This window comes from Camponotus vicinus, unplaced genomic scaffold (genome assembly GCF_025532165.1).
Source record: "Camponotus vicinus isolate PSW18456_S1 unplaced genomic scaffold, iyCamVici1.0 SCAF_1, whole genome shotgun sequence".
NCBI classification, from domain to species: Eukaryota; Metazoa; Arthropoda; class Insecta; order Hymenoptera; family Formicidae; genus Camponotus; species Camponotus vicinus.
This window is the reverse complement of record NW_028141945.1, coordinates 8,001,013-8,013,457: the sequence shown is the minus strand read 5'-3', so window position 1 is coordinate 8,013,457 and position 12,445 is coordinate 8,001,013. Positions and strand designations below refer to the sequence as shown.

General features: G+C 46.6%; 1 protein-coding gene across 6 annotated transcripts in view; it reads left to right on the top strand.

The window, feature by feature from the left end:
• The first annotated feature begins 247 nt into the window (after window positions 1–247).
• Window positions 248–12,445, top strand: part of Tlk (Tousled-like kinase) — a 42,401-nt gene continuing 30,203 nt past the window's right edge. Inside the window, exons 1-3 of one of the 6 annotated variants that reach the window (XM_083099380.1) lie at window positions 248–2,124; window positions 3,549–3,919; window positions 7,387–7,472. In XM_083099380.1, the coding sequence (XP_082955506.1) occupies window positions 3,889–3,919; window positions 7,387–7,472 (117 nt within the window). In that variant the 5' untranslated portion in view covers window positions 248–2,124; window positions 3,549–3,888. Of the gene's footprint in view, window positions 2,129–3,548; window positions 3,920–7,386; window positions 7,473–12,445 lie in introns of all 6 variants that reach the window. The other 5 variants (XM_083099353.1, XM_083099342.1, XM_083099325.1 and 2 more) reach the window with 5 other exon arrangements.

The following is a 12,445-nucleotide window of genomic DNA, read 5'->3' as shown; positions in this document are numbered from 1 at the left end:
CAATGATTTAATCGATAATTACACTTTTTATAAATTGTCGCGCGCGACGATAAAGCATCGACGTGACGTCACGTTCACATCGGCGACTATGAACGCACCCTTAAAATCTCGCCGCTCGGCGAGGCGCGAAAGGGGAAGAGGGGGGAGGGGGGAAGGGGAGCGGAACGGAACGGAACGGGGTAGCGGACGGTACGGGACGGTACGGTACGGCGGCTAGTAGGGAAACGAAAGCGAGAACCGGGGATGATCTCGCCGCGAGCCATGACTGGTTGGCCGATGCGCCGCCGAATAAACATCGTAGCTCACCGATAATAGCCGAAGCGCCGTAAGGTGCCGCTCGGTTTGCGGGAGCGAGACGGAGGAGGCCGTGCGGAACGCCATGGTGTGTGACTGCGACTGCCTACGTCACTCTTGTCGCCCGAAGCTGTCGTTGAATTTCGCGTCGCGAGTGCAGCGGAAAAACATTGTATTCCGAGAGTACGGCCGGGCGTTGTTTCTCTTTCGCGCCGATTCGCGATCCGCGGTGAGCGAGACGGGACGGGAGAAAGAGAGAGAGAGAGAAAGATATACATATTTATATAAAGCGAGAGAGACGCGTCGCCTTTTTTAAAAGCCCGTGCATCTCTCGGCGTGCGCGTGTCCGCGGAACCGCCGCACCGCACCGCACCGCACCGCATCGCATCGTGTTCGGCGACGCGCCGCGCGGTGCAGTGTGTACACGTACGAGGCCGCGTGCGCGCGCGCTCGCGTGTGTGTCGCGAGTGCCCCTCTGTGTTGCTCCTTGTGTGTACTCGCCGAGAGGAGAGTGCGTTACGGTTCCTACGAGGTGAGCTTTTTAGTACGAGTACTGTCGGGCGAGAGTGTGGCCGACGCGCGCGTACCGGCATCTAGGGTCTCTCGCTCGTGTCATCGTTCTCGTGTTGTCGTGTCGTCATCGTCGTCGTCGTCGTCGTCGTTGCCGTCGTTGAGATCGTGTCGTTCTCGCGTCTCGGTGTCGTCGCAGCTGACGAGCGTGTGCATCGTGAACGCGGGGCGAGCCGCGGTATCCCCGGGTGGCTCGCGGTGGCCTGTCGCGAAAGAGTGCGCCATGCGAGAGAGGGATAAATCGGTGACTGGCGGGCGGCGGCCATCTTCCAGATGAGTTTTTCTCCTTCTTTCTTCCCGATAAACGGAGTGCGCTATGCCGTGAGAGAGAAGGCCAAAGGGACCGAGAGATCGTGAGAGACCGATTGCGATAGAGACGGAGAGGCAGCCAGTGAAACGGGGAAAAAGAGAAAGAGAAGGAGAGAGAGAGGAAGGGAATTTCATATACGTCTATCATGCAACGAGAGATGCGGTGAACGGCGCGTGCTGTTCGACGGAGTCGCGAAATTTCACGAGCGCGTGTCGCCGCTTCAACCAGTTTTCGCTCGTGAGTGCGAGAAGGAAGAAACGCTCGCTCGTGTGCGCGAGAGGAACGTATTAGGAAGTGCGCCCGCTCACGCCTGCGAGAGAGAGAGAGAGAGGGGGAGAAAGATCGGCAGAGGGACGGCGAGGCGAACCAGAGCGGAAGACGGAGAAAGAGACATACCGCGTGCGGGGGAAGAAAACGGAAGCGGTGCGGAGGTGAAACGAACGCGGAGAGGCGATCTCCTGTTATCGCGTTTGTTCGTAATCGCGTCGTTTTTCCGCGAGCGTGAAAGAAGAAAGAGAGAGAGAAAAAAGAAAAGGAATAAAGAGAAAAGAAGGAAGGAAGAAGAAAAAAGAAGTGAGTCGCGTCGAGGCATCGTCCGTTTCTACGATCTCGAGGAGTGCGTTGTCAGCGAATGAATCGATTACTCGTCGTGTGTAACCTCCAAGTCTCTGGCTGGACGTCGCGAGGAGACTGGGAGGCGGCCGGGAGGGCGAGGGGGAGGGACTAGGAGGAGGAGGAGGAGGAGGACGAGGAGAGCCTCGGTGATCCGAGCCATCGCCTTGTCGTCGTCGCCTTCGCGTTTGGCTCTCTCGCGCGTCTACCGAACCGAGTTTTTCGAGCGTGTTTCGAGCTACGCGTCGCGTGGATACACGCGAGCCAATCGCGGCCGATAATTCGCGCTCGGCCGGCGAGTCGGCGGGGGCCACCGAGTCGCAGGACGGTGTATATACGTACGTATGTATCGCCGATTCGAGGATCGGATCGATCGGCGGATTAAACGGCCGGTTATGCCAACTGTGCTCGCCGTCTCGATCAATTTGCTCTCTTTCGCTAAAGCGGCACCTACGCGGTCGGTATTGTTGCGCTGTAATTTTGTCGACACCGATACCAGGGCCACGAAGGGCCAGAGGCGCGACGGACCGTAAGAAAATAACAGACGCGACATTTTGTCAAATCCGGAGTAACGCGCCTTCTTCCGCGATCGTCGGTCGCCTTGGCAAAATTCTCAAATATTCGACGCGGATACTTTCAATCGTAGGACATACGGATAGAGAGCGAAAACATTTCGACAAGCCGAGAAATGTCATTTTAAATTCTCATTTATTTTAATTTTATTTTAATTTGATTTATTTTAAGCCGTCTCTTTCTATTTTAAGTTTCCCATTACAATTTGTAAATCAATCCGAATCAATTAAATAATCGCGTAGTGCAATTCGGCCTTAAGTCCCGCGAAGCCGGCGCCTTTGGTTTATGTCGGAATATAACCTCATCTCTGCGACTCTCCTTAGGATTCGCTCGGGTAATCGTCAGCTGCTAGCGACAAAGTATGTCTTTTGCATTTCCTCTTGTACGAAACAAAAACACGCGGAGCTCGAGCTTCGGAGAGAGAGAAAATTGCCAAGAAAATTGCCGGTAAACAAAAAGCATCAACGTCGTATATATGATATTTTTCAAGGTTCGAATTTTGCGCTCGCATTCGGGACGGATTCCTGATTCATCATGCCGCCATTATGCGCGTTGCCGTACCCTAGTATACTTACGCGTACCGTGGGGCATTAGTTTTCCCCGTCCTCGCGGCTTTCCTTCCGATATTACGCCGGACGCGAGCAAAAGGAGAAATTATAGCCGGAGAGAAATTGACGCGCGTGTTCGAATCTACGTGGACGAGGATTCTCCGAGACGCGAAGCTGGCGCGCATCGATGCATGTTGATCATTACTGACCATTTTCTCTCCCGAGGTTTCATTGTGCCTCGTAATCGCGTATTCATGTATTCTCAGACGCTGCTAGCTACTCGAATCGCGTCCATTGTAATGAAATCTCGCGTAAACAAAGCTTACGTGAGACGAGATTAAATTCAAGCTCGATTCGTTTCGACGGTCGATTCGCTCGTCCGCTTTCGACCGGTCTTTCTCTCCTTATTAAGTATGTAATATTTATATCGTCGTATAAAAAAACATTTATTTTCATCAAACGAGACGAGACCGAAACGAATCCTGGGGGGGGGGGGGACGCGCCGATCGATAATCGCTCGATTAGGAGGTCGCTCGAACTCTATTAGGGATCGTACAAATTAATGAGACGGACATACGATTAAAGAAGTAGGTTAAACGCTCTCGACGGTTCTGTAGACGCGCGTGATCGGGTGATTACAGGGGAGATCCACGAGGCGCTCGCCGAGGAGGAGAACTCGAAGCCCCGGAAGTCGGGGAGTGCGAAAAATCCACGGATGCTAACCCGCGGTGCGGCCCACCCGGTACATCGCGATCGAGAGAGAGTGTGTAGTGTGAGATCAATAATGAGACAGGTGCTCTCATTGGTGTAAAGCGATGCGGCGGAGCTGAGAGTTTTGTCGGGCGGCACTCTAGGGCTCATGAAAAGTGTATCCGGTGTGCGTAAAGTCGCCGTCAAGGACCACCGCGTCGCGAGACATTCCAGCGAGTCGGATCAGTGTGATTATAATGTAGTGCCAACTTTGCAGATGGATAAACAGGGATGACTGATAATTGCTGGAACTCTGGTGGTGGTAAGTGTCGCATCATTCTTTTACACACGCCATCGATCGAGCATCTTTCTTCGCCGCCGAAATTAAATGGGAAAAAATCTCGGGGCGATCTATCGTGACGAGCGATCGAGAGATATCGGTGTTTGCAGAATTCGCGGGAGTCTCGGGACACCCGGTATATGGATATTATTTTGGTCTCGCGCGCGCGATACATGTATAAGATTAAAGCAACGTGAGAATAAATCAGGTGACACACGTCAGTCAAGCGCTTTATTACGTTTATGAGATATTAATGCTAAAACTTGGTGGCAAAAACTTATTTTGTACAGTTCAATTTTATATATATATATTATGTGTGTGTGTACTACCAACTTTTTATTCCAACTTTTTATTCTTGTGCGTGAAAATGCGCATAAATAGCCTTGAGAATATTTCTCTTTCGTATAAATGCTAGGGAAGAAAACAGTTTCGAAATATTTTATTGTTACGAAGGTCAAACGCGACGCACATACACACGAGGCGTTTCTTATAAATAACTTTACACGGACCGTGAAAAAAGATTATCTCTAAAGATTTCTCGTTTTCTCATTTTAATCAGCTTATATGTACGTTTTGTCCGCGCTAAAGTACAGTTTAGTAGATCTCGTAGACACGGATTATACACCAATCTTCACTGAGATATAATGTCAAGGGTCTCAGTTGGCCCTCCTGTGTCGAACCATGCTTTGCATAATAAATGTGTAAGTTTGTTACAAGATTTCAATCCGCGTGACAGACAAATTCGACGAGTTTGTCGCAAGTTTGTCATTTTATCCCTCGGCAAAAGGTCCTGCAGGAGGAACCTCCTGCGGAATAAGAGCCCCAAGTCTGTAAACCTCGCGGGAGCCTCTAACTCTCTTTCCGATAATATTACGTTAAACAATTGATAGGATTGATTAATGCTCTCGGTTTTATCGCGACGGAAAATAAGCATCGACGAGGCTGGAAAAGGTGCTCGATATTCCCGAAACGAAGTACCTAGATTTTGTGTATTATTGTGCAACAAGCTTTATTTTCGCATTTTGCACATTGTGTAAAAGCTGCGCATGCTCATTGAACGCGACGTTCCTCGACGTTTTTTTTTCTCTGAAATTTTGTCGCGACGGAAATATACGTCCAAAGAAATGTAACAGATTCTAATTAGTCATCTCTATATAAATACTGCTAGTCACGATAAAAGCGGCGATAAGGACGCTCCCTCCTGGCAGCGAGCAATATTCGGCGTCGCATTCCAGCTTATTGTTAGTCGAGTCCGCGTGAGATGCGGCACGTTTCTCTCTCGCCAACATGGTACATCCGAGTATATTCGATGACACACTTTTTTCAGAAGCTGCAGGCCAGATGCGGCGTAATTCTCCGCGTCCGTAACGTCAGTTTTTCCCGATGTATAGAGCCCGCCCGCGAAATATCCCGAACGGCCTGCGCGTCTCACATTGTTGCTCAGCGCGCCTCGCTTTCTCCGCGCCTTTTGTAGAACGAATGAAATTCCAGCTGTGCCCCGTCGCGACACTTGGTCCGCGACGTAACATCGGCGTCGCGTAAGAGTCGGAAAACGAAGAGAGCGGGAGAAGAGGGAGAGAAAATCGTGCCCGCGATGATGAATCGCGGACCGAAATGTTGACATCTCGATCGAATCGAGCGATAGGAACGTCGCTGTAAATTTTCTCGCGACGAGATTCCAGGTGCGTCTCCCTATCCGAGGTATCGCGTTGCAAAAGTGCATTGTTTTGAGAGTTGCACAATTAAACTCGCGCCTCGACGAACCGCATCTATCTTCTTACGGCGAGTCCATTCGCCTCCTATCCCAGGCGCATTACGAATAAAATAGCCTTGCCCCCGTTTTACATGAAAATTGTGGCCGACGACGAGTTCAATGACTGCGCTACTGCGCTCGCGCTCGCGCTCGCGTTCACCCGCTCGGATTTATTAAGCAGCTCGTTGCGTAGCTTTTTGCGATCCGAGTCCGAGGGCTTTAAATTCGTCGTCTGTCGCGAGGACGCGGGGCGCGATCAATTTTCTCGCGAAGCTTTCTCAATTTTTGTCCAAATATTCATCGCAAATAGATCCTCCCGCCCGCGAAACGGAAAGATCGATAAACATCGGTGTATAAAAGAACGTTGGTAACGCGCAACGGCCGGTCACGCGTCGTGAACGTGTATAATGTCTTTAACGGATTGCAGTGATTCTCGAAAGTAACGGCGGAGCAGTGCGACTCATTCGGTTGCGCGCGCGTTGATAACAGAACCGATGGACGAGCCTGGTAGAAACTAGACTGATGGAATCTCGTTTTTTTTTTTTGCATCCCATGATGTATACTAGAATTTTATTATTTATCGCTAAAAATTTTAGTCGCAAATGGTAAATTTCAAACTGGGCCGATACGAACAGCTGATCATCAACTCGAAATGTCCAATCGATAATTATTCCTCTGACAAGCTATGTGCTCTGGAAAAAAAATGATACAAGTTAATTAAATTCCCCTTTAAAAAGCTTTACTTGTAACGCGAATAAAAGAGAAGGACGAGTTTCGCACACTTGATTATATCGTGTCTATTTTTACGAGGACTCCAGATCGCGCAATGAAGCGCGCTCGTTAATTCGCGGAGAGGACCGGCGCGAGTTAAATACAATCCATTTGATCGAAATAGATAATGCCCGGCATAACGTGGCCCCGCAACGCTAATTATAGCACTCGGATTGCATCGTTTACGAGCCGTGGGATGTCCAGTTTATTGCGCGCGCGGCAATCATCGGTGAGCTTTATACCAGCGTCGCAGTAGTCGGGAATGCATCGGCGAAGCATGGACAATTATGGTTTCAAAGGTGACGGAAGGTAATTCCCTACCCGCGGATTTTCCGTAGCATTTACGAGGATTCGAATCGTAACATCGAACGGATTAATATCGCTTTCTCCGCATTTTATCCCCCCCTCTCTCTCTTCCCGATTCGGGGATACGCGACACGGAGATAATCTCCTTTCGTAATATAATCCGAAGAGGGAACGAAAATACGAGCGTGATTAAGGCATATCTCTCCGAGAGATTCTCGCCGAGTTTTTCTTTTTTCCCTCTGATCTCGTGCGCGCGTGCGCAAGGATGATAATGGCGAAAATCGCGATCAATTGGAGACGCAATTGCACGACGTATATAATAGCGCCACTCGATATTTAATATCGGCCAGCGAGCATCCTGGAAAAGCTTTCGCGATATTCCGTTTCTCTTTCCATTTTTTTTTTCGCGCGACCAACTCTTGCTTAATCTCTCTCTCGCCCTCCCCCTCGTATTCTAATATCGCATTGATTTCGAATCAATCAGGATCTCAGACACACGATATAGACTCGTACATCTCGAACATCTTTCTCTATCCTTATCGGTAAATTTCTCCGTGTTTTTCCACCGACGCCACGGGCAAAAGGTCGGAGTGTAATTCGCTGTGACTTGTTGTTCCAGGCGCTGGTGTCAAGATGGAGCACTTTCAGGCCACCCTGGACCCAAGGAAGCAGGAGTTATTGGAGGCCCGCTTTCTCGGAGCGAGGGTGAGCTGTCTATAGCGCGCACGCGTTCTTTCTCTCTTTTAGTCTTTCATCCCTCGCACAAAAATATTTTTTTTCCCCATCATCATCGTCGTCGTCGTCGTCGACGTGGTCTCGAATGCGAAAAAAATTGATATTACAAAGTAGCAATGTTCACGAGAGGTCGCGTAAGAGGGTCAAATGATTAAAAAGTTGCTCGTTTTATATAAGTACTCTCTAAATTTCTTAGAGTGAAATCTAACTCCAAACGAGTGAATATTCACTCCAAGTGATAGTGAAAATACTGCCACTCGTAATTAGTGAACATTCACTTTTCACAAAAGTGAACTGTTTAACTCTGAACGTAAAGTGAATGTGTCACTCGGTTTGAAGTGAATAATTCACTCAATCAGAGTGGAGTCATCACTTTCGTCAAGTTATTTTTCACTCAATTACAAGTGAACAGATTCACTCTTAGGAAGTGAGATTCTAAGCCGTCTTTTACTAATAATAAGATAACACGTTACGTATATGACGTGAAGCTTCGATTAGTTGAAATGAGAAGCAATCATTGCTTTTTACTTGAATTAATCGAAGCTGAACATCGCACACAGCATGTTATCTCATTGTCGGTGTAAAAGCCGATTAACCTCCTTTTTTCTTGTCACAGCTATATAAATATATTTAACGTTACACACACAAAAATATGTTTACATTTCGAAATATGTTAAAATAAAAAGATATATCCCTAAGAAGTTACTTTAATATGTCTTGTATACCAAGTACACGTGCGACGAGTTGGTAACGTCGCGAGACAACGATACGACAGTGTTGCTAATGGCGGACTCATGCGCGTTTCACATGCGCTTTATTCACTCTTCATGAGTGAAAATTTTCACTCTATATAGAGTGAAAATGCTACATAGAGTGAAAATATTCACTCTACAAAATAGAGTATACATATTTACTCTATTTTGCAGAGTGAATTTTTTACTCTACAACAAAAAGTGAGAAGAATTCACTCCTATGAGTGAAAAATCACTCTAACTAGAGTGACTTGACCAGTCACTCAATTTTTCGAGTGCATTTTCACTCTAAGAAATTTAGAGAGTATATATTCACACATTGATAAATGATATTTCACACTAATGCGATACTTGGACAAAATTATTTGCAAAGGTCGGCTATTTACAGATAAAAGATGCTTGTACCAAAACAAGTTGTTTCAAATTGCAAGCAACTTGAGAAAAACGCGATGCAAAGTAAGCGCGAAAAAATTACGAGATGTATGCGACTATTTAAAACAGACTGCTTGACGCGCCTTTTATTCGATCAATCCGGATATTTAAAGAGCTCGCAAAAAAGTCGGTTGGTCTCTGTAAATTCGGTGACACATCAGCGCGAAAAAGCTATTGTTCCAGCGCAAATCCCTGATTATTCTTGTAACATGTGTTTGATCGTTATCCTTATTACGCTTCGTCCATTTTCTTCATTAACTTTGTCAGTCTCGAGTTTTCCTCAAAAATGTACCTTCTTTTAATGGTTTTTTTTTTTACGATGATTATTTACCGAATGCTCTATTTCGCGGAAATTCTGCCGCATGATTTTTTCATCGGTATTTCTTCAATAAAAGTTTCTTTTTTTTTGTTTAAACAAGCGATGACGACCGCTGAGCGATATTCGTTTAGTAGATTATCACTCGTTCTATTGACATGTTATCGTCTTATCGACTTGAAACTTGGCTGAAACAAGTAATTAGCTGACGCACGTGATCGTGCAGTAGTTGGCGCACGTCGGTGCGCTTTAGATTTTGTCCGCAAATTTTCTACTTTATCGCTTTATCGCGGGGCCGGCAATGTATCGACTCTTATCTCGACGTCTCCATGCTTACGATGGAAACGCGGCGTTTAAATTGTCACGCACGTCGCAACGTGATTGCTCTTGTCTTTCTCGCTTTTTAGAGAGGAATACAATTAAAATCGAAAGATGTTTCCACTGTGAAAAAATTACGTGGCGAAAAAATATCCATCCGTATTATCCATCCGAAATTAAGCGAATTGGTATATATTATCGTTGTATAACGTGTGCATAACATTTGATAACGATTAAAAATAACGCTTCTCGAACAAGGATAAACTCTCCAAAAAAAAAAAGTATCGATATGATATAATAAATTTTGCAATTCTCGTAGATTCGAAATGTAAATGTGGATTGATAACATATGGATCGATACGAGTTAAAACACACACATCGACGTTGATGTAAACAATTCTTTTATCCAAACAATTGAACTTTTGGAAACATTTCAATTATTCATTTTGATTATCATCAGCCACGTCACGATTGCGCTTTTATATTTAATTATTTAATTACACAATTTTACAAAGTAATTATATACAATATTCAAAAACGAATGTGATTGAAACGTTCCAAAAGTCCAATTGTTTAAATAAAAAAATGTTGCATCGATATCAATATTTTTGCTCGTATTGATTTTTCTTACATTCTTAGTACGATATTTGTATTATTCTATATATATGTTGACGTGAATTTAAACATCTCTGGTTGAAGCGAATTTACAACAATATAATCTTTGCGCGCGAGGGATCGATCAAATCACACATTACGATTCTAGTTCTTTTCTCTTGGAGAGACGACTCATTTGTGTACACGTCGACTCTATTTTCGGCAAATTACGACATCACGATATACAGAGTGTCCCGAATGTAATATATCGACAAAGAGAGGGGATTCGTGTCGTACAATAATCGTAATCTCGTATCGATTTAACCCTTTCACTCCTGATTTTGTATTTTTGGAAATTTATAATTCTATGGGTTAGGTATTGAGAAAAAAGGTTCGACAAGTACAAGACGAACAAAATTTATTTAATTATATCACCGGGACATATATGTCCCTACAGGAGTGAAAGGGTTAACACGGTCAAATTAAAAGGATCCTCTCGAAACCGTTTCGAATGTATAGAGATGTCGTTCAAAATTATTTCTCTTTCGAAACTGCTTGAAAAAATATCCTGCAGAGAGAGAGAGAGAGAGAGAGAGGGGGGGGGATATATTACGTGCTCGGTGTAGAAACTTGCTCCGCGAATAATGTAATATTTACAACGATCCGCCTATATCGATCGCGCTTGCATTTATTCAGACGTTAAGTATTCGTGTCTCACGATGACGTAACGTCGACAAAGAGTATTGACGAGCGAATATCATTATCTGTGTACGCTCTAGCGGTATTATTAAATACGCGGTAGTAACATCCGTTTCATCCCGTGCATCTCCATATTTGGAATGTCGGCCCCACACACACACACACACATACAATCGTGATTGGCTCTTATTTCGGATTTCTAAATCAGATATATCGCCGGGAACGGATTTCAATAATACTCTAGTAGACCCCAAAAATGGAATCGTGTGGAATCGATGAGTTAAATGCGTGTACAGCTTTAGCGCGGAATAATACATGCGGTTGCGAAGCATTCGCGCGTTGGACGTGTCGCGTCCACGCACCTGGGGGTCTCTGGACGCGCGAAAAGTAGAGGAATCTCGGACTCGCGTCGAGGGAGGGAAGCGAGAGGTAAAAGCGGACAGGTCCGTCGCGCGCGTGACACCCCGTATACATCCGATCGGCGACGTTGCCGGGTCACTCGCACCTAAGATCCGCGCGCACGGCAGTGGATAACGCGTGCATCCGTCACAGCCGCGTCGTCGTGTCATCCGTTCCGGCTCGTCCTCCGAACCGCCGCTCGTCGTTATTATCGTTACATCGCATCCGAAGCGGCGCGGCCGACACGAAAAGGTGTGGCCAATCGCGGCGCACCGTGCAATCGGCCCGCGTGCTATCGGAAGCACAGCGGCTGGGGTCGAGCGCGATGACGACGTCACGTGGCGCTCTCACTTTGAGCACGGCAGTCAAGTGCGCGAGTCCGACGCGCTCTCGCGCGTCGGGGTAAGAGGACGGGGGGAGGGGGAAGGCGCGCTTAAGGGTGCTCTCACATGGTTGACGACGTCACGGCCGATATTCTCGCTCTTTCTCTTTGTCATCGTATTACCGACTGTATTTACAGCGTTGCTTTTATCGCGTTCGTTCCTTTTTCGACGGCGCTTTGTGTTTGACAAGGATCCCCCGAGATTGATTTTTCCTTTTTTCCAATCCCGATTTTACTCACGCGAACCGTGAAAATTTTGATTAGCAAAATCTAAATCAATGACGTGATTTCTCAGGTATATTTCGGCCGCGATTCTCGTCCAGGATCGCCATCGGCTTCTTTGCGTCGGGACGCGCATTGTTTCGGCGATAATGCCAACGTAACGAGTTAGATTTATAAGATGCAATTGCAGTCTCGTTTCCTCGTTACCTTCCGTTTCGCGTCGTCGCATTGTTGAAACGGCGGAGAATCCGCTTCGTTCCCGTGTCTCTTTGTTCACGGCCGGTTGTCCTTTTTCGTTCTCTCGCCGAAGGACATGAAATGTGCGTGCGCGCATAAACGCAGTTTCATCTACCTACACCCACGCGACTGCGCGATGATGCAGCATGCACCGTCGTGCGACCGAAACTCGGTGGAGCTTCTTGCATCGCGGTTGGAATGTCACGGTTTCTTGCGTCGTGACAAAAATCGGGACCCGTTCTCTCAACGGGAATACGCGATTCCTCGAGAGTAACTCAAAGTATTCATTTGTATATTTCGCCGAGATTTCATTCCCCCGGTTAACTCGTGGAGAAAATGGAAATTAATCGAAACGACCGCGTTCCCTTTTATCGACGGGACTTTCGGCCGAAATGTATCAATCGAAAGTTTAATTTTATCTTTGTATATCGAACGGTCTCCTATCCGCGGAAAGGGGGAAAGAAATCACGCATCGGCCGCTTGCCGCTCGGCCGTCGTCCAACGGCAAAGATTTATACCTGTCCTGCCCGTTCAAAGTGAGAGACTCAAGTCGTTGTCCCTCCTCTAGTACTGCTTGTCTACTAACCGTTTA